Source organism: Mesoplodon bidens (genome assembly GCF_964165515.1).
Source record: "Mesoplodon bidens genome assembly, chromosome: 15".
In the NCBI taxonomy this organism is placed as follows: Eukaryota; Metazoa; Chordata; class Mammalia; order Artiodactyla; family Ziphiidae; genus Mesoplodon; species Mesoplodon bidens.
The window spans coordinates 9,069,350-9,095,794 of NC_138171.1; the positions used below are offsets into that span (position 1 = coordinate 9,069,350).

The 26,445-nt window shown below is 45.2% G+C and overlaps 1 protein-coding gene across 2 annotated transcripts in view; it reads right to left on the reverse strand.

Moving 5' to 3' along the window:
• The window catches only part of TSHZ2 (teashirt zinc finger homeobox 2), a 455,171-nt gene that overhangs the window by 165,306 nt on the left and 263,420 nt on the right, over positions 1-26,445 (reverse strand). Inside the window, exon 2 of one of the 2 annotated variants that reach the window (XM_081256897.1) lies at positions 15,746-18,815. In XM_081256897.1, the coding sequence (XP_081113023.1) occupies positions 15,754-18,815 (3,062 nt within the window). In that variant the 3' untranslated portion in view covers positions 15,746-15,753. Of the gene's footprint in view, positions 1-12,963; positions 18,816-26,445 lie in introns of those variants that run through there. The other variant, XM_081256896.1, reaches the window with a different exon arrangement.

Here is a 26,445-nt window from a genome sequence, read left to right on the forward strand (position 1 = left end):
AAACTACTCCAATGCACTGCACCTGCTCCAGTTGGGTTTAGAAATCAGGTGCTCCGTTTAGATGGTGCTGGGTGATGTCATCCTCATTTTGAATCCTTACTCCCAAAGCGATGGGAACATATTTTATACTTAAGCTGTGTTAGTGCCTGGACATTTATTACCTCTGGTATTAATTTGCTTGTTTTGCCACATTATATAATAGGAGGTCACTTTATGTTATAAGCTGTAATTTTTGAATTTTATGGTATAAATTGACCTGCTTCAGGAACCTGGATATAAAAAGCCTTGCTGTCAAGGGATAAAGAACAAGTTATGCTGTTTTAATGGTTTAATTAATGCATTAATTTCACAAAGTTTTTGTTGAGGGCTTAATATGTGCAGGCTGCATGTCTGTGTTCTTCAAGGAGCTTCCTGGTAAGGAAAGAAATGCACATTTCCACACACATACGTCTGTGATCCATTCTGTGCAGGTAGCAGCTAGAGTCATCGGTAGAAATGCCAGATGGATCATGCCATTCCCCTACATAAACCCCCCACAATGAACTTAGAATAATCTAAGCTCATCATCAGAGCCTGCACAATTGGATCTGTGCTAAACATTCAAACTTATCTGGCCCTGAGATCACGGAGTTTCAGCAACACTGTCCTTTCAGTTTCCCTCAAAACTCCAACTCTTACTTGCCTCAGGGCCTTTGCACTTGCTGTCCCTGTCTGAAATCCTTTTCTCATTCATTTCAGGACTAGCTCCCTCAATCTTTCATGTCTCAGTTGTCACCTCTCAAAGTGGCCTTCCTGCAGCACCCAAAGTAAATGAGCACCACTGCTACCCAGGCCCTCAGTACTTTATTTATTTTCCTTATGGATCTGAAATGATCTTGTTTATTAATTTGTTTTCTGGTTTCTTATCTTTCTCCTCCTACAATATCTGTGAGGGGAAGAAAAATGCCATCTATTCACTGCTGTACCCTTGAATTCCAGCACAGTGCCAGACACAAAGAAAGGCACAAACATGTAACAGAATATCAGATAGGTGTAAATCTAATAAAGGAAACAAAACAGGGTGATGAGAAAAAGACAAGTGAAAGGGCTGGACGGCTTTAGATCAGGGGTTGGCAAACTGTGGCCTGTGGGCCACCTGTTTTTGTGGGGCCCACAAACTAAGAATGGTTTTTACTTTTTTTGTTGTTGTTGCGGTACACGGGCCTCTCACTGCTGTGGCCCCTTCCGTTGCGGAGCACAGGCTCCGGACGCGCAGGCTCAGCGGCCATGGCTCACGGGCCCAGCCGCTCCGCGGCATGTGGGATCCTCCCAGACTGGGGCACGAACCCGCGTCCCCTGCATCGGCAGGCGGACGCTCAACCACTGCGCCACCAGGGAAGCCACTGGTTTTTACATTTTTAAATGGTTGAAAAAAAGTCAAACGAAGAATGCTATTTTATGACCCATAAAATCATATGAAATTCAAATTTTGGTGTCCATTGATAAAGTTTTATTGGAACATAGCCACACACACACTCACACATACCTACCACCTATTGCTGCTTTCATGATGCAATGGCAGACTGAATAGCTGTGATGGAGACTCTCTGGCTACAGCCCTGAAGATATTTACTAGCTGGCCCTTCAGAAAAAGTTTGCTGACTCCTGATTTAGATAGATTTTCAGGGAAGAGTCCTTAAAGAAGATGATGTTTATGTTGAGATTTAAGTGATGAGAATGGTGAACATAGGTTCAGAAAGACTGTCTTTGACATCCCAAGAGAGAATAAACACTCATAAAATGATAGCTCTTTTCATTATGATATAAGCTTTGAATTAGGACTTTTAATCTGGCAGGTGGGTGCTGGGCAAACTGGCACAAGGTAGTGAGCAGAGCTGAGAAGCTCAGCAGGTGACCACTGCAGCAGTCCTAGCAAGAGACAGGGTGTCCTTCCACTAACCCAACTGTTGTGGAGACAGAGGTGGAAGGGGTGAAGTGGGCAAAGCATTCTGGAGGTCCAGTTAAGAAAAATAGTGATGAAACGGAGTGGCGGGGAGAAAAGGGAAAGAGGAGGGTCCGTAGATCCTAAGCTGGAGCACCGTGAGAACAGTGAGGCCACTCACTGTCACTTCAGAATCAGAAAAATGGGCAGATGTTAGGAGAGTGAAAAGCTGGCCTGGGTCAAGCTTGAACAAGGATGAGTTGGATTCAAGGTCATCCCCACCATGTCCCAAAGCACTGATATCACAACCCCTCTGGGCAGACCAATCTCAGCCCAAGTTGTAAAGTGCTGACTCCTTCTACTGCTTCCAGGAGCGTGCATCTGACCAGGCCGAAGAGAGCATCCCGTTCTCCCAGCCACAGGCATTGTTGCTTCAAGAGGATGTGAGCCCACAGGCCAATTAAACTCAATCTCCATAGTGGATTGACACTCTTGAGAAACAGGCACTCTTTCCACTGAAACTCCTCAACTGCTAAGAAATAACCCTGGAGCTGGTCCAGACAATCCTATCATTTGCCTGAAAATGAAGACAACATAGAGGAAATCTAAGATGAAAGACCACGTTCCAATGACAAACCTCCTTTGAACCTAGATTTCATCCAAGCACAAAACCAACAATTCCACGTTTTACTTAATTAGGTTTGACTTGGTTTGCAGTCAGTTATAAACAAGAGATTTTGATAAACATAGTTTGGAGGTAACATGCTGAACAGTTTTAACTGTTGCTTCCCAAATAATTATACAGCCTTTCTTTTCAGAGCTAAGGAAGGTATTAAGCTAAGTCCAGGGGAGGACCGATTCCCCTGACTTCCAGTCAAGGCTCTTCAGACAGGAAATTTTTCCTGATACAGTAGAAACTACTGAGTTGATACCATCTACCACTTGAAGTGATCTCAGCAGAGTCGCGCAAACTTCCAGGCCACCTCCTGCTTTCCTAGACTTTGGTCCTCTCCTCGTGCTGCCCCTGTGCTTCAGCTTCTGCTCTCTCTGCTGCTCCTCTAATGGATGATCCATGGTCTCGCCATCTTGGTTTGACTTGATTTTGTACACTAAGCTAGGATCTCCCTGATGGTTCATGCTGCTTCTTCACCCAGGAAGGAGTGTTAGACAGGCTCAAAGACTGAATTAAAGTTAATAAGAGCAAACATTTTAGAGCACTTAACAACACGCCAGGTACTGTGCAGAAAGCAGTGGTTCTCAACATGTGGCCCTTGGACCAGCATCACTGTATCATCTGGGAACTTGTTAGAAATTCAACTTATCTGGCCCCACCCAAGAACTACTGAATCGGACACTCTGGGGATGGGGCTCAGCCTTCTGGTGGGGTTTACCAACACCCCCTCACCCTCCTGCCAGTGATTCTGATACACACTCTTTGAAAACCATTGGCTTAAAGTGTTATTTGGATTATCTTTCGCAACCCTTTTTATTGACCCCCAAGGTAGGACAGTTATCCCCATTTTATGGATGAAGAAACTCATCTTAGAGAGATTAGGACACTTGCTCTTACTGCTAGCGAGTGGTAGAGCTGGATTCGAACCCAGGCAGCCTGACCCACAGACCTCTTCAGAGCTCCCCAGCAAGGGTGGACATAGCCACTCAGCAACCTTATTCCCAGGCAGGGCGCCGGGCTCACATTCCAGTGGGCTGGCAGAAATGCTGCCTCAGATTGACATGTCCTGTTGTCTTTTTGCTGATTCCTAGCGAAACTTAGGACACATTTTTCAATCTCCAGAACTTTCCACTTAAAAATATTTTTTGGGAAAAAAAAAAAAGGTAGCCACAGAACAGAATCCCAACTAATCCTCAACTCAGGTCCACTGGGGTCCTAGAGAAGGCTCAGTGTAACAAGGAATATTTGTGATCATCAGCTTGCAACCTCTTCTCTTGAAAACCACCTCCCCTTCTAAGTTCCCTTTTTCTGTGCACTGTGTTTCTTCCCAGTTAATACTGTGTGGTTACAGATGCCACTTTGCTTGCAGTGATTTATAAGCCATCGCTAATGTTCAGTTGTAATTTCCCATTTCAGACGCGAAAATGGCTCATAACATTCACCACAAGGGCCTCTCTACAATGATATATAATTTAAAAATTAACACAAGGACAGAGGAGACTCTGCATTTTTGAACTAGGAACTTAGAGATTCAGAGGTTAAAACTTGATAAGGTGAGCTCAAGGAATTAGATGCGTTATTAAAGCAAATGTCTCTGTTCCTGACTTCAGAGCTTTTTCTAGCATCTTCCAGTTCACTTGGACTTGTCAAAGTGCAAGCCCACAAATGGTATATTTATATTAGGGTATTTTTTCGCCATTGTTAGGAACATTCTCTAATTCCTGACACAGACCTTTCCGACATAAACCGTGCTGTCTGAAAGCAAGCAAAGCAGAAAAACAATCAATGCTAGATTTCCAGCAGGGGCTGAACAGACCTGAACAGCAAGACCAACAAGACCTCAGGGTGATTCTCTGGGGGAAACCCATGGCTGCGTTGACAGTATCATTGGCTCTGGGTGGAGATGGACCCAGAAGACTCTGGAAAGTAGACTATGCAGTATGCCCACCTCCAGGGATGGGGACATTGACAGGGACAGAGGTAGGAACGAAAAAAAGACAGGGAAAGAGAAAGTGAGCTGGTGCAAGAAGAAAAGATAGGGTAATGTTTCTGTATGTGTGACACTAGAAATACTTTGGTGTTTGTATTGGTTCAACCATTCACGGCCTTGCGACCGAATCGTTTCCCGGCCTGCTGCAGCATCCAGTGGTTACAATTATGGATCGCAAATTTATTGACATTTGACATCTACATCAGCCTTCCTCTGATCAACAGACCTCTCTGCCACCAAACTGAATAATTACAGAAGATTTCAGCAGTCACGAGGATGCCAAAAAGGTCATTAAATCATCCTGAAGAAACAACGTGTTCCTCCATTTCATCTTGCCAGTAAATCTTCCGCCGAAGTCGGGACCACCTAGTGTTGAGGCGCAGAGGAGGGGGCTGAATTACAGGATGGAGAAAGGAATTAAATTGGGATTGAAAAATAGGAAGGCCAGCGCAGCAGGGACCTTTCATTTTGTGCTTCATAATTCCCAGAGAAGCATAAAAATAGTGGTTTACTGTTATCAAATGGATTCATCTAGGCAAACAGGCAGTAATGGTAAGCTTGGGAGTTGAGGGGGGTCCAGGGGAGATATGGGAGGAGCAGCTATACCCAGGTCCTCTGAAGCCCACTCAGGACCCCGTGATATGAAGCCTTTAGGATTTGTCCTGATGCCCTCCAGGTCTTCTTCGTCTGACATCCTTTCTCTTTCCTTGACAAGCACGGCTCTGAGGGGCCCGGAAGCCCCTCGGCCTTGCTAATTCTGCTCCATGCTCGCTCTCTCCACTGCAGTCCAGATACCACCAGCTTTGCCCTCGCTTTCCCACAGCCCCCTTGCTGGCCTCCCCCTTCTCTGATCCCTCTCATCCCTTCCACACGGCAGTCGGACTGATCTTCTAAAAGAGAAAGTAGAGCATACCTCTCGCCTGTTGAACCCCCTCTAATGGCCTCCCGTTGGGCTTAGGGAAAAAAATCCAAAGTTCTGAGGATGTCCTATCAGGCCCTGCCTTGCTTCGTGCCCCTTGCCCACCCCCGGGTCATGTCCCAGCCCTCCAGCCCCAGCTGTCAACACTCCACCTTGCTCTGAATCAGACACACCAACCCCTCTTCCTGTTTTCCTGTCTGGGACGCTCTGCCCTCAATTCGTCATGTGTCCAGCTCCTTCTCATCTCCTTCCCCTGACCCCTCCCCTCCTCCTTACTTAAAGTAGGGGGCCCTGTCCTAGGCCCACACACTGCCCCATGTTTCCTTGGCCACCCCTCATTCTAAGAAATGACTGACTTTTATTTTTGTGCTCAGTAAATGTTAGCCATTAAGATTATTATCAACCCGGGTCCTTTGACTAAGATGCAAGGTCTGGGCTTCTATTATCCTCAGGGGGACATGCTTGGTGCAGGGCAGGTTCTTCCAGGGGATAGATGGATGGGCGACCCTCCTGCCACCGAGAACGCAGAACTTGACTCATCACCTGAAGGCATCAATGAACGCTGCTCCCAGGGCATTGGCACCTCCGGGAAAGCATCTCTTAGCCCAGATGCACAAGCCTCGTGGCAGGGTCTGTCCTCTGGACAAACCGTCTTTACAGTAGGCTGGGAATATTTCTCGCTTCCTTTTACTTTTCTGGGCTGTGCAAAGCCTGAAGGTTTCTTCCCATTGGGATTCCACTGTGTGCTGGGCACGGTGCTGAGGGTTTCACATGCTTCATCTATTTACCTGCCTCTCTGAGGGTGATGTGGGCATTACTGTCATTTCACACTGGGGGATGTCCAGGGGTCCCTCAGCTCCGATCACCTCCTGGATACCCACTTCTCCTGCCATCCTCTACTCGTTCCCTCCGTCCTTTCTTTCTCCCTGCCTCCCTTCCTCCCTCCTTTCCTTCCTTTTCCCCCCAACATTTATAGAGTCTGTGTATAATGAGCTAATGAGAAGCAGCCCCGCCCCCCCGGAGCTTAGAGGCGGGCCCCGGCTTCGCGTCCACTGTAAACAGGTGGCTCCGGTGAAAGTCCACAGCCCCACCCCCTGCCAGCCCTACAGAGTCAACGTCATGGCAACAACATTGCAACATTTCAATAAGGCAAACCTTTCTCGAGCGTCTGTCTCTCTGAGGCTCACCAGACGAAGTTTATACACCCACGTGGAAGCCGTGGTCCGCCTCGCCTCCAGCCTCCCCGCCTGCTCGGCCTCCTGTCTCTCCACCTTGTCCGCAAGCCCGGCTCCAAGCACGCTGGCGCGCATTTTCTGGGATGAACACACTCTCTGGCTGGCAAGGCTTCCCTCTGGCCGTTCCTTCTCTCCACGGGACCCTCCCGCTTCTTCTCCACCTGGCAGGCTCCTCATCGCCCCAGACCCAGCCCAGAGCTCTGCTCGTGGCCAGACCGCCTTCCACCCTCGGGGCTCCGCCGGCCCAGTGCCTTCCTGGTGGCCGCGCGGAGCTCCCCGTTAGCCTTGGCCGGTCTCCGTGCCGCTCCCCACGCCGCCTCGTCCCTGCACCAGCCACAGCCCCCAACATGTAACAGGCGTTTCCTCTTCAGTGACTGTTTCCATATTTGCCTTTCCCCAGTGGAGGGTCCCGAGACAGGACATGGGACTTGGCTCCAGCACATTCTAATTGCCATGGTTGCTGCTACGATTCCATTTGTTAGACACATTTGCCCAACCTCGATGCTAGGAGTGCTGTATTTTAACACTGATGGGAGATGCGCTCTTTAATTCTATGTGCGTCATACTGTACTAGGGGGACACTTAGTAGGTTTTAAAAGTTGTTATAACAGGATGTGAGGCCAGCCTACATGCGGCCACTTGGTAGAAGAGGCGGCTGAGGGTCAGAGAGGTGAGGTGACCTGCCCCAGGTCTCTCAGCTAAGAAGTGGAGACCCGGCCCCAAGGTCCGGCCTCAGCAGTTCCAGGGCCCACATTCCTCTGCCATGTGCTTCCTTCACGGGATTTTTAGACATAAGGAAGCCTCTGTCTCCTAAGACTTTGTGACGGGCTTTCCCTCCACGTCCAAAGTCCCCTCACTTTTCATCTTCCTGCATTTCTAGGATGATGAGGTCCCAATTGGTCTTTGACTTCTAAGCCAGAGCAAACACTATCTAATAAGGACCCGTCTCCATGGTTATCGCACACCAGAGAATCCACAGGAAGGCAGCAAAAGGGGAAGTGGAGGCTACAGCAAATGGGGGGAAGGAGGGAGAAATAAACAATTAAACAGGACAAAGTCCTCTTGTGAACAAATATAGAATTATTTGACTGTGAAATCGAGTAATGTAGCATTGAAAATAACATAACCTGAAACATCATATTTTCCTCCATAGACGAAAAAATACCAGATAAAACCATGCATGTTGAAAGTGCCAATTTTCTGGAGGGCCTGAGTGGTAGGAAGTTGTCTATGTCAAAGATTTGAGCTTTCAAGATATTTAAACTTTTTTTTTTTTTTTTTGCCCATTCATCTTCTCTCCCATGCAAGTAACTTGTGGACGGGGTTCACATCTCACACTTTGGTGTAGCACCCAATAGAATTTAAGCCAGGGGATACCAGAAGGGTGATGGGAGAACTTTTGTCCAGAATTCCAGCTTGAGGGAGAGTCATTTGTCCACACGTGATTTCCAGCTCTGCCACTTATTAGCCGTGAGAGCCTGATCGCTTCCCCTCTCCAAGGGCTGGTTTCTTCCCTTGTAGCCTAGGCATAATCACAGTTCTTTCTTTATAGAGTTTAGGGTTAAAATTAATTGAGATAATATACATAAAGGGCGTAGCACAATAGGTGGGATGCTGTAAATGCTCAATAAATGTTAATCCTCTGTCAATATCGATCAGTGACAACGAGGACAATAGTGATAGCGGACGCTGTGCCAGCCACTGATTTTAGCTTTCTCTGACCCCATTAATCAACGTCGTCGTCATCATCGACATCATCATTTGCATCAAAATGCATGGAAGACCAATGCAGATCTTCCTAAGCATGACACAGCCACCAGGGATGTTGGACTGTAGCAAATGAGAGTGTTCAAGGTAGATGATGTCAGGGAGAGAAAGGGGGCGTCAGAGGGGAAGACATGCAGGTTAACGGTACATTGCATCCTTTCCCAGGGCCACCCAAACACCACCCAATACTACTGTTTCCCCCTCAAAGCTGTTTTAGTTACATCGGGCCTAGCAGTCTCTCCTTATTTCTTTAAATCAAATGGCACAATCCATCCCCATCTTGATTTAAGCCTTAAGCAAACCCAAGAGGATTTTTTTGAGGTAGGCGATCAAGGTGGGGTATAGAGAGAGGAGAGTGATGTTCGTCAAGCCCTTTCTGTGGGCCAGGCCCAGCGCTGAGCACTGCCCGTGACGTGCACTGTTTTACCTAACCCTGGACACAAGCTGAGAAAGGAGAAAGGGAGCTGCACTGACCGCCACCCTGTCTGTGCCAGCCTCTCTCCTCAACTTGCACGTAGATTATTTTTTCAAGTTTTCACAGCACTGCTGGAGGATTAGCCCAATAGAAGGGCCCTGCATGCCTAAATATATCATATGCTTCCTGCCAGTAAAAAAACAAAGAAATAAACAAAGAAATAAAGACTATTCCAGGAAAAACAACCACCGCCACTTTCCGCAGCACCCTGGACTCATGGGCTTTGGGAAGTGAAGGTGCTCAACAGCAACACAAAGTTCTCTAAAACCCCCCAAATGTGACATGTGCCTTGGGCTCCTGGCATCCTTTTTTCCTGCCAGGTGAGCCTGGTGTAACATTGACACTGGATTTAATAGGAGAACATGACATGCAGTGATTTTCAACAAACTCCTGTTCATTCAGAGGAAGAGCCAGGAAAGAAAGAACAGCACACCAAACCCTCTTCTATTTTGGTACCCTTTATGCATTCCGTTATCTCCGTGGCCTACATATCATTTAACAAACTGCCCTGCGATTCTTGCAGGGCGTGGCGTCGTGACTGATTTAAAATCTCCGCATTGCTAAAACTGCATTGTTCTTCATCAAGTTGAGTCATTTTTATGTGAAGTGTCAAGCTCCCTAACAAATAACTCCTGCCAGACAAATCAAGTTCCTCGTCTTAGAGCCACGGCTAAATAGTTTATAGCTTTAATCTGCTCACCGAGGTGTGCAGTCTATGACAGTAATTATAAATGCAAGGAGAAATTATAGCTGAATGCTTTAACTGCATTAGGAGCTGTTTGATGAACAATCATGAGCGCCTGCTCATTTCCAACAATAGAGGGCAAGTTGGTGTCAATGCATTAGAAAGATTTCAGTTCTGCATGGCTTTTTCTCTCATTTACCATGGAATGTCACTTGTCTCCTATAAAGTAGGAAAAAAACACCCTGGAACGCTTTAAACTTGATCGTTAAAAAAAAAGACAAAGAGAAATGCAGGAGAAAACTGTTTATCATGATGACTTCTGTTTTTTTTTTTTTTTTCCTGTTTTGTTTGGCGGCAGGTTCAGTTTCAAATTAGTTCGGTGAAGGTAACTGCTTGTTTACTTACTAGGGGCCTAATAAAAAACCAACCTCAAGCCATTTTCGAAAAATCTTTACAGAGAAAGACTTCTTTCAATGAAGGGCAAGTTCAAATTCCGCCCAGGCAGAGGCCCTGTGATTGGTGTGTGTCTCTCAACTAGATCCTGCTCTCCGTCTGTATCTACCTAAGCTAATGACACAATTTAGCCCTTTATTTTCCTCTCCTCACTTTTGCAGAAAGACGTTTTTAATTTCGCTGAAGAATTACACAAATGTATTTTAAAGACATAAATCCATATAAAAAATATGAGCTAATTAAAACATTGCACTCCCTGTCGCTCATGGATTTTCAATTTAGCGAAAGAAAAAAGAATTGCATCTGGTTAAATGAAAAGATGATACTGATGGCAGATTGGAGTAAATGAAAAATAGTGTTACTCTATATTAAAGCACCAAATTATACCCGTCAGGATTTGAGCATTCAGAAGTCCAAAGGAGGGGGGAAAGCGCAGCGGAGACGGAGATGCATTGATGCAAAAGAGGGGTTAAGCCAGATCGCTCGGGTGAAATGAAAACGTGAAAAGAGGTGACGCGTTTGTTTCTTGCTGCGTTAGAAATGCCGCGGTCTCATGGTCAAATGCCCTGTTTCCAAATTCTCATTTTGCTTCCCCCAAATTAGAGTCTGGATGAGGATTAAAAAATTCTCACACATCTATTTTCCCTGGAATCTGGGTCATTTCTTGGTGAGACGCTCTATGGTAATTGTATGATCACCTGACTGAACAAGGAAATTACAATGAAGAGAGTGAGGATGTGTTGCTTCTTCCCCCAGGTCAGTCCCAGGCCCCTGAGTTGTGGTCTTTGATTTGCAGCTGGAGCCTCCCAGAGGCCAAGGAGAGCCCTTATCATCTCTCCACCCTTACACCACATTTTATAGACTTTTTTTCTGAGCTGTTGGATGTATTCCTGGCCGCGGGTAGCACCTGGAAACCATCAGGCAAGACGGAGGAGAAGCCAAGAAGCAGAAGAAACTTGATGAGCGTTGGGCAGTCCTGGGTTCGAATCCCACCTCTATGCTCACTGTGTGCTCTTAGACAAATCACGGAGGCCCTTAAGCTTTTTGCAAAATCAGGATGATCTGAATACCCGTGCCCGACTCATAGAAAGAGGCCAAGAGGTGGTAGTTTTGCTGTCATTGCTATCATTTGTAATTAAATGGTAGGTCAAGGTTTCCTTGGGGCACCTGCCTAGTATTAAATAGCTCAACCTGGGAACACTCTGTGAGTTCTATACACTTTTGGTGAAGCTGAAGAACACGGTATGGGCCCGTAGGCACTGCCTAGAACTAACCCTTCTCGTGAACCTCCTATGAGCCAGGTTTCACGGAAAAGAATTTCGTACATTTACTTAATTCTCACAACTTTTCTGTGAGGGGAGAATTATGTCCATGTTTTATAGACACAGAAGTGGGGCATATCTAAGAGACAGTGGGTGAGTTAGGGTTTGAACCCAGGCCTGCAGGACTCGGCAGCCCTGACATCACACTGCCCCTGGTACCACCGTTCCCCTCCTCGGCTTCCCCCAGGACTGGCCAGATGCGCTCCTGTGTGCTCCTTTCGGCGTTTACCCCAGAGCTGCCCGTCTCTGTGCCTCCCACGAGCCTCCAAGGCAGACTCTTGTCCTGGTCACTGGCTTATTCCCTGGGATTAGCACAGTGCTTGGCATGGTGTGTTGTCTTCCTAGACGGGTGATACTGAATGAGTGAGGCTCAGAGATGGTGGGAGTTTGCGAAATTCATGCAGAATCTCTCTGCTTCCAGTTCCTCCCCTGTAACGTGGCTGCATCAGCCCTACTTCATAGGGCTGTTTGGGGGTATCAAGTGAAATAATGTCAGTGATGTGCTTGCCGCAGCCCTGGCCCATTTGGCTATAGTGCAATCAGCACGACTGTTCGTTCTCCATCACAGAGCCTTTGCTAATAGAGTCCGGTGCACAGTAAAATCACAGCCAATATTTGTTGAAAGATGAAAGAGAGGAGAGAAGACAGGAAGGAAGGAGGGAAGGAGGGAGGGAGGAAGGGAAGGAGGGAGGGGAGAAAAAGAAAGGAAGGCAAGAAAGAATATTATTTGCTGGATGAAGGCAAGGGCGATGCCTCTAATAGACATTAGTTGGTCCAGCTCATTTTGTTCTTCCCAGGCTGCCATATAACCCATGCTGTTAGGGCTGCCAGATTTAGCAAATAAAAATACAGAATGCCCAGTTCAATTTGAATCTCAGATAAACAGTGAACACTTTTTTTTTTAGTATAAATATGGCCCATGCAATATTTGGGACATGCTTATTCTAAAAACTTATTTGTCATTTACCTGAAATTCTAATTTACCTGGACATCCTGTATTTTATCTGGGAACCTACATGCTGTTCACACTGAACATGGGTTTTAGATTCATTCCTTCCATCAATTTCAAGGCTAGTTGTGCTGCTAAACTTGTACACTCTTGTACACTACGTTACACGGTAATGACTATAATTTCAGGTCCTTATGCATTCTAGACTCATTGATTTGTTCTTTGTTTAATTTCTGTTATTCAAGTGCATGTGGTTTTCAAAGGTATATACAAAGATCTATTGAAATTGTTTTAGATTACTTATATCCTAAATTAGGGATGCACATTGAACATTTTCTAATTAATTTTTAATGAAAAGTTGCATTTAATATTTGGCAGAGAATTTAAGACATATCTAAGAAAAGAAAGAAAATTCAGGTCAAAATTCTCATCTTGCACAGAACACAGGTATGGTAAAGCTCCCCCCCCCAAATTTTCCATAAAATCTTGACCATCCTTACTGAGACGACATGTCGTCTTGCACAATTTGTGCTATCATGCACACCAACTAAAACCAGAGTTCCAGACTACAGGGATCTCATTTTGTGATCATTTGAAAACATACATGCATAATTCGAAGCCGTGGGCAAGGTTTTGCACACCTATTGTTCTAAAAGTGGACCCGTAGGGTGGAGGAATTCTTTTCTAGGTGACGGGCACCTAGAAAGGTGAAGCCACCTTTGTGCAGACGTGGGAGCCATTCAGGCAGATAACGGGAGATCTTTAGTATCTTTAGTATCAACGCAAACACCGAGCACCTGCATCATTGTTTGTATGCACACAACTCATACACTTTGAATGAGTTCCAAACACTCAAGCCTGTTTTTCTGCTGTCCTCTCTCAGAATCACAGCATTGACGGGGCTTCATTTTCATATAAGGATAACTTTGTAATATGGTGCTTTGAAGGTCCAAATCAGAAATGTTTATTCTGTACAAATGCAGAGGGATGAGAAAAGAGCTATCTTATCTATGTATTTAATAGACTTGTAAGTACCTTTGTGTCAGTTTTTCCAAATTATTGGTTTTACTTTGCTTCTCTAGAACAGGTTTGTGCATTTCAGATTTTGACTGAGGCTTTCTTTCCCTCCCTCCATTTACATACTGCAATGTTTTGGCTGTGATATTAATTTTTTAAAACTGATTACAAACCTAAACTGTGGAAAATCGGTCTTCACTGCAGCACAGATAAACACTGCCTATTTGTCCTTTTCACCATGGCTTGGACCTACCACTACAGGATTGGAAGCATTTATCTCTGTGTGTTCTGTGTATATCCATCTATTTTTCTATTTTTTGAAGGACCAGGAAAGCATAATAGTAAGTTACATAAAAATTAAAATGTTATATAGCAAATAAATAGGTGTCCTGGAGACCCAAGCTCACATTTAGATTCAATAGATGCATTTCAGCTTTTCTTTCAATAGTATGAGCTGAACAAATCATGCTTGGAAAGCAAGAGAGGAATCTGCCAGTAATACACTTTAATTATCATGATAAAAACATGCAAACAAAACAAAAGCCTTCATTTGGGCCCAGAGAGCCATTAGCCATTAGAGTGACAGGATGGGTTCCCCCTTTGTCAGAAGCTCTTAGATCTTCTCACTGAGGCAACAGCCCCAGTTTTTAACCCTTCATTTCATTCTGACCATCCTTGCATTCAGTGACCCTCCCTATGTGATGTGAAGTGAGCCCAAAGCCGCCTCATATACATAGCCGTCCCCACCTGGAACTCTGCTAGTGCTCGTGGCTTGGAGGCTTGATCCGAAAGTCTCCTATTTAACAAGTGCTCTGACAGGAGGAGGTGGCAAGGGCTTATGCAGTTGATCCTTGAACAACATGGGTTGGAGCTGCCTGAGTCCACTTATACATGGATTTTTTTCAAGCGTAAATACTACATAGCTCAGGGCTGGTTGAATCTGCGTGTGTGGAAGCTCGGATACAGAGGAAGCAGGGATAGGCAGGCTACTCCGTAGGGAGGGCCTACTATAAGTTACACACGGATTTTCCACTGCACAGAGGGTTGGCACCCCTCACCCGCAAGTTGTTTAAGGGTCAAGTGTATGCTAGTATGAGCTGTTCGTATCTCATATCTTAACCAAAAGAGCTAATCTATAACCTAGCATGACATAAACTGGGCTGGCAAGGACCAAAGGTTTAAGTCAGGTTGGGTCCCATTATGGGGTGTGGCCTAGCACCCCAACCTGAACATCTGATGGTCCCTAGCACGTGGGGGTATCATGCTGGAGGGGAGAGAAAAGGAGGTAGAGAAAATACATAAAGGGCAGTGAAAAGAAGTTCAGCCTTGCTTATGCTCAACGTTTGAAAATGGCTGGGGGGACTAGTCTGCCAAGGTACTTGACCTTGGCGTCCGTCCTCTTTCCTGAAGGTGACATAGGTAATCTGGGCAATGGTGACTCTGCCAGGCATGGAACTTTGATGATACGTGATGCAGATTATCTCAAGCTGTGGGACCCCACGTGCCTTGGCAATGAGTGTGCAGAACGTCATTTGCGTCTTTATATAAAATACAATCTCAAAGCCATGCATTGCATCTACCTTTGCTAAAGGTGGACTCTGATATTAGCTTTAGCTTCAGGACAACCAAAAGACGAGGGAGGAAAATAAGCTTCCTCTCTTTTCATCTCAGTGTTCTGCAGAGAAGAGTATTTCCCTCCCATCCAACTACAGGGCATATGCCCTTTCACAGGAGACCTAATGGACAGGAAATAAAGGGGAGGGAGTGGAAGGGAGCAATTGCTGCAAGGAAGCTGCAAAAAGCATTAATCACTAGTAATCATAATAAAGCCAGCTTTAAACTATTCATGAGTTGATTAAGAAATCTCTGTATAGTGGCTGCCCCCAGGAACCCTACAATCTTTATTCACTTGCTCACTTCTTAAAAAGAATTTTCATCACCTTGTAAGTCATTTGCGTTTCTCTCGGAAGGTGAGGTGGTGAAATGGGACAGTAAGAAACGTCAGTACTTATCAACTAAAATGAGGTGTAGCCTTGGCTGGACCTTGAAAGTTGGGCCTTGGGTAACTAAGAGGGCCTTGGGTATCAAGAAGCAGTAACCTCTGAGCTCCATCTCTCTGAACCCATTTTATTCTATTTCCCAATGCTGAACTGGAGAGATTGAGAGAATGGCTAGGGCTTAAACATCATGTTCTAGTCTTCCATAAAAATGCGTGCTATTCCAGCAGGCTACCGTGCTCTTGGTATAGGGAGATGTCAGCTGCCTCTAAATAGACCCATCTCCCTTCTAGAAGCTCCCCACACAGTGACTGTCACGACCACGTGGGAGCAAACCCATACCTGCAGAGCTATTCTTCATCCACGTCTGTTACAAACTGTGAATGGTGTTCGGGTGACTTGCTGTGCGTTTTGCTTAGGTGGAGTTTTACTGCGTGTTTGCTCACAAATGTCCGACAGCACAACTTACACTTGAATTTAGAGTCTGTGTCCTCTTCGCCAGCTATGGTTTCCGGTGACCTCTGAGCCGACGATACCCGGGAGATCTCTCGCTCCACTTTGCTTTGTTGTTCCACGGCCACGCGGGTCATGTCCTTCATTTGGAAACCTAGGTGAGATTCTAAGTGGCTGATGTAGGTAGAAGGGGTTCTGAACTGGGAGACACAGTCGCTGCAATAGAAGACAGGCTGTCCTTTGTCCATGTTTTTCAGAAATTTGGTCCCGCCCGTTTTCCTAAGTTGGTACTTGACGTTGGCGAGCCAGTGGCTGATGGTGGTCATCGAGAGCCCCGTAAACTTCGAGATCTGCATTCGCTCTTGTGGGCCCAGATCGGACAGCAGGTATTTGCCCTCCGATGTCTGGAAGAGGCTGGAGGCAAACTGAGCCTGCAGGATCAGAAGATGCTGAGGGTTCCAGTTGGACTGCCGGCCTTTTCTTTTATGCAAGGTTGAGACTTCGCTGGACACATCCTCAAAGCGCCTGACATCCATCTCCAGCTTCACGGGAGGGACCCTGGAGGAAGCTGCAGGCTTTGGGGTGGTGGCTTTGGGGAGGACTTTGACCATGTCAGCGATATCAGACAGAGCGTGCTTCTGGGGTGGGGACGTACAGGATTGTGCTTGCGAGGACTCAGCCTTCTTGCTTTTGGACTTGGTCAGGTCGATTGGCTGATCGCTGTTCTCAAACAGGTAGCGTCTGGACACGCTGGCCGGCCTTGTGGAGACAGGACTCAAAACCGGCTTGTCCACGACACTGAGATTCGACTTATGAAACATCGACATTGTGCTTGAGCTTGGGCTGGAGCAGGAAGGAGAGCGCAAGGGTTCCGTAGCTTTGCCCAGGTGATTGTTCAGGACAGACTGCAGGGCACTGAGCGGGTTGATGCACGGCAGGGCCGAAGCATGGTTGGCGAGGGCACAGCCGTTGCTGAGAGAAGATGCTGGCTCCAAGGGCTGGGGTTTCTCTTTCTCACCACCTTCTTTCATCCGCTTGTCCTCCTCCTTCCGGGGACAAGGCTCAGCCTTTTTGGATTCTGAAGGGGGCTCACATTTGGAGAAAGAATCCCCCTCGCTGTGGCTGAAGGAGGATGCCTCTTCACGGGGACTCTCTTTCCCACACTCCTTCACTTCATCTTTGTCTTCGGGTTCCTTCTTAACTTGTGTGTATGGGGTCAGGCTTGTGGGCACAGAAACCAGCGGCATCACTTTCCACTTGGGTGCAATTGGCCTTAGCTTGTTGGTGAGGTTGGGTCGAATCTGCAGTACCTGGGAGCCCATCGGCAAAGAAGGCTTGGTGCCCTCTGACAGCTGGTAGGCGGCATGGATGCTGGGGTACGCGCTCCAGCTGGGAGCCCCATTTTGGGCTTTGTTGATGGCGGTGGTGACAGTATTTTCCAGTGACTTCAAAATGTCCCCTCCACCCTTTGAGCCGTCTTCCAAATCCTCCTCCCTTAGATACTGGTATTTTATCGTAGGGTCTAAAGGTTTTTGTAGAGGGTCTTCACAGTCCTCGCTTTTCATGAGTTTCTCATCCTTGTTGATCTGCTCTGGTTTTTCTTTTTTACCCTCTCTCTTTAACTCAGTTGTAGAGGCTGTGCAGTCAGAAGCTGAGTTACTCGATGGCTTGGGAGCCAGAGAATCACTGTTTGGGGCATCCGACAATGACTGCATCTTCTCCATGGCGAGCGGGTCTAGCACCAGCTGCTTCCCTTTCTTGGAGGCAGAGCTGGTGACCTTGAGAAAGTGACCGGTGACCATCATGTGGGTGGTGAGCTGCTGCAAAGTATCGTGGGAGCTCCCACACTCCATGCACTTCAGGATCTGGGACTTGCAGGCCTCAAACTGCCAGGTGTAGCTGGCGCCATTTTGGTAGCCGTAGCGATTGTTGGAGGACAGCTGTAAGTTGGCGTTCTTCTGAGAAGGAAACGAATCTGCAAACGATCCTGTGGTCGAATCGGGGGAACATGGCCGATTGATGTCAAAGATGCGTTTCTTCGCCGGAGTGACCATTTTCGATGAAATGGTCGGTACTGGTTCCTTCAAAGGCACTTTTTGGTAATGTTTTGTTTTGATCATGTGGACGCTCAAATCTTGGAGGGAATCGAAGGAGTCGCCACAAAACATACACTTCAGGACCTTTTGAGCATCCTCCTTGTCCATATCCTGGAAAGCCCTTTTCCGGGGCTTTGAATAGCTCGTGGGTCTGAGCTTGTCCTTTTTGCGGTTGTCATCTTGATAGTGGCCCGTTTCGTTCATGTGCACAGTCAACTCGACCAGGGTGTCATAGGCGGCGCTGCACTGCCGGCACCGGAACCTGCTGGCCCCAGTGAAAACGGTCCCGCACATCTTACTGCTCTGCCGGTACAGCTGGACCGAGCTGAACAGGCTGGGCTTCGACACGGATCTGGAAGGCAAGTTCTGCTGTAGGCTTTTGGACAGAGCGTCTTGGTGCCAATCGAAATCAGTCTTGTTGCTGCCATTTCGGGGGTCACAATTCCGCCTCTCGCTGCTGGACAGTTTGAAGCCAAGACCCAGGCCCGACCAGTAGGAATCAGACAAGATGTTGGCGTAGACGGCGGTCATTTTATCCATGCAACTGTGGGCTTCGTTTGGAAGCTTGGGGTGCGCGCTCGCTTTCTTGTCCAAGGCATCTCGGCCACACACACTCTTGATGTCTGACACCTGGTCACTGGCATCACTCAGCAAGGACTCATTCTCGGCGTCCTGATTGGACAGGTGACTTCCTGGAGAGTTCTGGTAGCTGAAGCAGCCTTTCTGCTCGGGGCCCGTTTCTAGCTCCTCGTCTGTCCCTGGGTCATTGCTGCCCTGAAGCTGAGCTACTGAACCACTGTCTTCCTCTTCCTCCTCTTCTTTTATTTCCTCCTCTTCCTTCAGCTGTTCTTCCTGGGCGTAGCCTGCAAGAGAAGAAGAAGAGATGAGATAACAGTAGCAGGTGACATGTCCCATCCCAATTTCCCCACTTAGACAAAGTGCTTCCCATATGGAACTAACAATTTAATCGACACTTTTATGAACTGCAAGCAACGGATACAGGAAAAAGCCAAATGATGTCTTTTGTGCCATCTAATGCCTTTTTAAAAAAATTGGTAGGAGTCATAATTCTTTATAAGTGCCTAGAATTCCAAGTTAATAATTTTCATGTTTAAGGAATATCACTCTAATACTCCTATAATGGGACAGTCACTAAATTCACGTGTATGACTTTCAGGAAAGCTGGACTGAAATTCAGATCCTGTTACAGACATAGCTCTACAAGAAGGACATTGGCTCATAAGAAAACTAAGACTTGACCCTTGGCATCCTCATGGTAAGGTTTACCAAGACACTTGGCCCTGTTGGCATACACTCATTTTTGAGTGCTCAGAAGTAATTTGGATGCATAGCCATTACATTTTTGATAGCAAGGGTCCTTTTTGTCATAACATTTTTATTTGTAGAGAGTCTCACAGCAGGAAGAGAGATTATGGAGTATCAAATAAAATCTTCCATTGATAGCTGAAAAATTATGTAAGCTCAGCAAATATAATGATTTTAAAATAATAGCAAATGGTGTTAGAATGGGAGATTTGGGAACTATCCTATTGTTCTCAAACAGGTTTATGAAGACCTTTTCAGAAAAGGCTGAAAATGCCCTCTCGATCTTGTGCCTGTAATTTCAAATGCACTATGATTTGTGGGTACCCGTCATGAGATGCCAATTATACGTTTGATTTGTAGATGCAAAATGCTATTGGGGATGCATGCTTTCCCTTCTCTGAAAGGATTTAGGACCAGTAATTGCATAGGGAAAATGAAGGCATGAGAGAGCAGGTACAAAGGGAATTAATGGGCAAATACCCATCAATGGAGATGAGGAATGTGACTATTTATGCTCATGCGCTCATTTTCTTCACCTGCCCTTTTCAGAGCCACGTGGATAAAATGCAACCAAAGAAGTACCAAAGCAAGGGAGATTCAGTCTTAGATGGGTAAGGGCTGCATGATCTCAATGCAGTATTTTCCTTATGACGTCCTATCTCCCCTCTCAGTGCAGGTGGGTACTTGGGAGAAACCCTAGGACAATGCTGTTACTTCCATTCACCAGGTATCATACTTGAAAAAGGGGTGATCAAGCATTGGAGGTCTCTCCTGAGAGGCAGGCAGAGAGGGAGAAGGGGAATTATTAGGAGTAAGTCACCTGCAGTCAGGAACTCCAAGGGCTCCAAAGACTGAAAATGAAGAATACTTTTTTTCAGATTTTTATTTACTTATTTATTTTCCAAAATTAGGGCTTTGTAAAACTTGAACTGTGGCTGATTTACAATAATGTGTTAGTTTCTGGTGTACAGCAAAGTGATTCTGTTATACACATATTTATATATACATCTTTTCCATTATAGGTTATTATAAGATATTGAATATAGTTCCCTGTGCTATGCAGTAAATCCTTGTTGGTTACCTATTTCATATACAGTAGTGTGTATCTGTTAACCCCATACCCCTAATTTATCCCTCCCCTGCCTCCTCTTTGGTAACCATAAATTTGTTTTCTATGTCTGCGAGTCTGTTTCTGTTTTGTAAATAAGTTCATTTGTATTGCTTTTCAGATTCCACATATAAATGATACCCTATAATATTTGTCTTTCTCTGTTTGACTTACTTCATTTAGTACGATAATCTCTCCGTCCACCCATGTTGCTGCAAATGGCAATATTTCATTCTTTTTTTGTGGCTGAGTAGTATTCCATTATATATGTATGTGTGTGTATATATATATATATATTTATATCTGCACATATGTGTATATATACCACACTGAAGATGAAGAATATTTATTAATTATTATCTCCTAGGACCTGTGCTAACTATTGCAAATACGTTCTTTCATTTTATCTAATATCCACACGAAGTAGAAACTATTATTATTTTCATTTCACAGATGCAGAAACTGAGGCTCTGAGTTTGAGAAATTTTTCCCAAGGCCACATAGTTAGCATTGCAGGGTCAGGCCTGAACCCAGCCTGTGTGATGAGAGAATCCATGGTCTTAACCCCTAGGTTCCACTCTCTTTTTAGTACCAATCTAATAAATAAGAAAACTTTGCAGAGACCCAAAGGTTAAAGGTCAAGCCATGGGGTTTCTTTGAAATGTCACCAAATATATAACCACCTCAGAGGGGAGAACTGTAGGAATACTGTGGAGGAGAGCCCACAATTTTAAGGGCGTGATAGTGTAAAACAAAATGAAATGTAAAAACTCAGCCTTGCCAGTGGTTTTGTGGTTGTGTTCCATTTTTTTGTTGTTGTTATTGGTGTTGTGTTTTTGCTTTCCTAGCAGGTTGACAAGTGGATTTTTCATTAAACTGGGGGTGCTGGTCTCTAGTTCCATAAATTGATTTGAAGAAAAAGAAGCTTCTCAATCTAGGCAAACAGTCGTTAATAAGTGGTCACTACTTGCAAGAAAACCCTAGCTTAGAGTAACTGAATTAGATCACACCCCACCCTGACCCCATCCTCATCGTGTTTTCTTTTTCCTGGACTAGTTTGTATGTTTGTAGAAACAGTCATACCATTAAGATGAAGGAAAAGGTCTATTAACAAAATTAATAAATGACTTGTTACAGAGCCAAGCAAAATACTCCAAAAGAATCAGGCAAATTTTACCAATTAAAAACAGGGTTACTTTTGAGAATTAAAAGGGCTTTATTACTCATACACTGGGATGATACATATTAGCCAGGACTGTTCCAGGCTAAGCTATATAGTCATCACACCTATGGGTGATATGATCCCTGAAACAAAGAACACATACACCTACACACAAAGCAGGTGAAGAAATCTAGGGGGAGAAAAGAAGGCTTTTGCTCATTACGGTTGGTTAACATGTTGCCAGGTTTTATTCATCTCACTATTTTCAGTGCCTAGCACAGGGCCTGATACTTAGTAGGCAGTTGGGAAATAATTCATGTTACCTTGTATGTGTGTTGATGAAACATACACGCATGCTTGCATATGCAGGCGCGCGCGCGCACACACACACACACACACACACACACATACCCCACAGACAATCTGCCCAGCCAATATAGTCATTTTCACACAAGGAGAAAAGAAGCGTTCTTTTTTAATGCTGACATTTGGAAGCTGAGCTTTCCGGACCAGCTCAACTTCACGATCTACTTTGTCCTTCTAAATGGATTCCCCAGAAGAAAAGTCGAAGACAGCAAATGCCTCCCCCACAATACAGATAAAATTTTCTGCTTAATTAGGCATTGACATGTTTACTATAACCTTTACAGAAGAGTAACTCGCGCTGAGAGACCCTTTTTGTCTGTTTTCTTCTGCAGAACAGACTAAATCTCATGCCCCCGATAAAGTAACGCATTGAAAAGCCTCATAAAAAAAATGCCAAAGCATCCATCAGAGTGAGTGTATTTTAACAATGGCTGGAGGTTCCAAGGAGTTTTAAAAAACACATTTTAATATTATACATTTAAAACTGTTCACTTAAGTGGTTTTGTTTGCCACCAGCAGCTGAGGGGAGAGAGAGGGAAGACAGCCAGAATATGGGTGATCTGTGTGTATAATGAGTATCTGTCTCTTTCTCTCTACTGATGATTTGTTCAATAAGATTGCATCATGTGTAAATCTTGGTAAAGTGGCTGAGTGGCAAGTTTATTCCTATGAATACTTATTTAGCAAAAGAAAATGATCACAATTGCACCGAGGCACTAGGAGAAGGGAGTGTCCTCTGCAGAACCGCCTTGTTGACTTTGGGTTGAAGATCAAACTTCATGGTGGCAAACATCTCCCGGTCCAACCTAAATGTCTAAGTTCATCCCTTACCACCGCCTGACTGTGGCCACATGAAGCTTCTCCACTCCCAGGACAGGTAATTCATGGGCCAACTCGGTTCCACGTCTAAAAGTTCTACGGTCAAGAGCCCATCTCTCTTCTACTCCACGGCCACTGCTCTGTGTCGCCATTGCTGTTCACTCACGTGACTCAACGGGCTTCCTGCTTCCACTTCCTCTAGTCTGTTTTCCAGAGAACTAACTGCTAGAATATTCTTTATGAAAGATGTTAGTTGGCGACTCACTGTTTTAACTCCAGCAGTGTCTTTCTGCTGCACAAATAGAAATAAATTATAATAAAATTCAAACCCTTCGCCTGGTCTTTAAGAGCTGGCAGGACTTGGCTTTTGCCGTTTTGCTTTATCGCCCAGTACTCTCGCCTTACCCTCCACACCCATGGTACAACAACCTACTGGTTCCTTCTTGCGTCTGCCAATCCTTTCCTGGACTGTGGTTCTTTGCAACTGCAGATTTCTCTGCTTGGAAGGCCCTTCCTCTTTGGAAGTTGGTTCCTTTTCATGCTTTAGAATTCAGCTCAGATGGCCCCTTCCTGACCAGTTGTCCCTTCTCAGTGTAACTCTAGATCACATCAACCTACTTACTGAAAGCACTATGGCACTGACCATACTCTGAAATCATCTTGTGTGTTTATTGATTGATTGTGTCCTCCCACTAAATGTAAAGGTAAAAGGTCTGTCCCCTTGAAGGCAGAGACCTTGCTTCTCCCAGCACTCAGGTAGCATCCCGGCACAGAAAGATGTCCACAAGTTATCTGAGTGAGTGAACAAATAGATCATACAACGAAAGGGGATTAGTCCAGTTGCAACAGTGCAGTCGGAGCCTGTGATGGGTATATCTCCCCACCCCAACCCTGATCTAGATCAGACGTGAATTACAACCATCCTGATCCACTTTTCTCAATGACAAAAACAGAACAACCCCACAGATCATCTTTTCAGAGCAACCCAGCCACCAACATTCTTGTTGTCAGAAATACCTGAGCTGTGGATTTAAACTTTTTAAGTATGAAGGCTGCAAATAAGCACCAAGACTGCAAAGCATCAGGAAATACACTCAATGTGAGCAGATTCTGATTCAAAAAAGATTCACGCTACTTTGAAAGTGTGGATGAATTTTGTCATGGATAAAGCTCGTTAGCTGTTCCATGATGTATATTACACAAATATTAATATTAGGGTGGTCTTATCCCAAATGCTTGATTTTAAAAAGGAGAAATGTCATTAGAAAAATATACTATATATGCTGCAAACTTTTTGCCCTATCATTATATGGGTAAATGTTGAAACTTTAAATAAATGCTGAAATCCTCAAACTTTAGAAACTTCCTCTTAAATCAAAGGTTAAAAGAAAACGGAAACAATTTAAAAAATTACCACCTCAATTGTTCCAAAAACCTGTGGTCGGAATGGTTTAAATGAAATTGTGCGAAATAATTCATGGGTGGCATGATGTAAATATCAGATTTTTGCTAAGCATCCATGTTTGTAGTTGCCTTGAAAATCCACAGTAGAGTGTTTACAGTAAAAGCACGGACAGTTTTTCAAGTGGCAGCAGAGGTGGAAGAGTCATAACCCGAGAAGAATATAAAACTCAAGAAGGTTGATTTTTAAAAAGGAAACCAGAATTCAATCAAGACCTCATTTAAAAACATATCCGGTGGTGACAGGATCGTTTTCGCCAATCTACCCCACTAAATGACAGTTTAAAATCACATGAAGATTCCACAGTGTGCAGGGCAGACGTAAATGAGGGGATCGCAAGAATTTCTCACCGTGTACCCAGTAGGTACGAGAAAATGATGACACGGAGGAAGGTCTTCCTGTCATGAGTCTCTAGTGTTTTGGTGACTGTGGTCTAGAAATCTGTTAATATGTATATTATTATTGGCACTAATTGGCACTTTTGTTGGCAGGCTGAGGAGAGAGATAGAGGATTTCTTGTTCAAGGAGGCTGAGCTGCCTTTCAGTGGTGACTGGGCCCAGAGCAAGGGCCCCTCGCAGGGCTGTGTTGAGGGGCTCTGTCTGCTTTGTGCTCCAGGAGGTGGTAGGCTATGGGGCTGTGGGGTCCCCGGCTCCCTTCCTGAGCACAGACCTGACTTTACAGAGAATCCAGGTACCATGAGCTAAGGCTCAGCCTTCCTGCCGTCTGGAGAAATCTAAGCTCAAGCACATTTCTAAAAAGAGACATTTTCAATTCAATTTTCATATAGATTTTTATTCCTGCCACACCACACAAAAGTCACTAACATAAGCGTGACTTGTACACACAGCTCAAGAGAGAAGGGCTGGTTCCTTCCTCTCTCTGAATGTCAGAACCAAACACATAGAATTCTTTGTTTAAAGGAATGTTGAAGATGCAGTGGTTTAATGACGTGAGGCTTCTCCTGGGCCCAGAAGTGCTCTCTAGAGATGGATGGAAAGCTTTCTGAAGGTCATCAAAACAACATCCCTTTTATTATTTCCTGCAGACGTTCAGTAAATTGGAATGTTTTATATGTACGATGGATACATATTGGGTGCGGTCTGCATGAAAAAAAAGTCCATTTACTTAATATATTCTTGCTGTAGGCACTTTCTTGGGCTATCCTCACAGCTCTTTGGACTGTAAAGCTGTTTCCTAACCATGCTCTGTGACTTTCTCCACATCTTGGTCATCAGCAAAAAAGGACTAAGTTAGTTTAAATCAGGGAAAGTGGATACTGGGTCATCCTTTTGCAGTTCATCTGTTTATTCATTTAATCAAGAAATATTTATTCTGCAGCTATCACATGCCACATACTTTAGTAGAGTTTCCCTGGGACTTCCATCACAGTGGCTCCCCAAAGGCCCAGGAGAGTAGAGACCTGAGTTACAGAGAGAAGTCGGACACTGGGATTAGGGAGGAAGAGGTCATGCATGATAAGGTCATGCATTATGGGAGGAATGCAGGTAACTTAAATGGCAAAGCAGGACAGATGGGAAGAAAAAAATCCTGAGTTCCTAAGTAGTGCTGGCATCCAGCTGGATAGACACAGAGGAGCTGCGGATAGCTGGAAAGTCCATGCCACATTGAAAGAGTACAGCTGCTACTCAAGGAACAGTCATGGGGGCTAGGGTTGCCAGAAGCTTTGTTTGGCCAAACCATGTAGAAGAGACCAAATATGTCTGGGATCCATCCATTTGCAAGCTCTAAACCAAAGGAATCAGCGGAGGCAGAGTTTGAAGATCTGGCATGCTTTTCTGTGGCTTTCTCATACCACCTCTTTGACCTTGATTCTCGTCTGTCAATCCCAGATAGGAGTGACCATCCTAAGCCTACCTACCTCACAGGGTTCTGTTAGGACAAAGGAGGAAATGGAAGAGAAAGTGTATCATAAACCCTTGCTACTCAAAGGATGGTCCTTGGATCAGCGGCAACAGCACTTGGGAACTTGTTAGAAATGCAGACTCTCAGCTCCATCCAAGGCCTATCGAATAGGAATCATTTAACAAGATCCCCGGGGGGGTTCATAGGCTCAAGAAAGTTTGAGATGCCCTGCAATGGCAAAACTCTTAATTAGGAGCAAGAGACTTGGTAAGCTACTCCTCTCTGCCTATGTTCCTACATGTATGTGGGTACCAGCTTTGGGAAGAGAGCACAACTTTAAGAGTTCCAGCCCCTCTCCTCTCCAGGCACCAACAGATGAAATACCT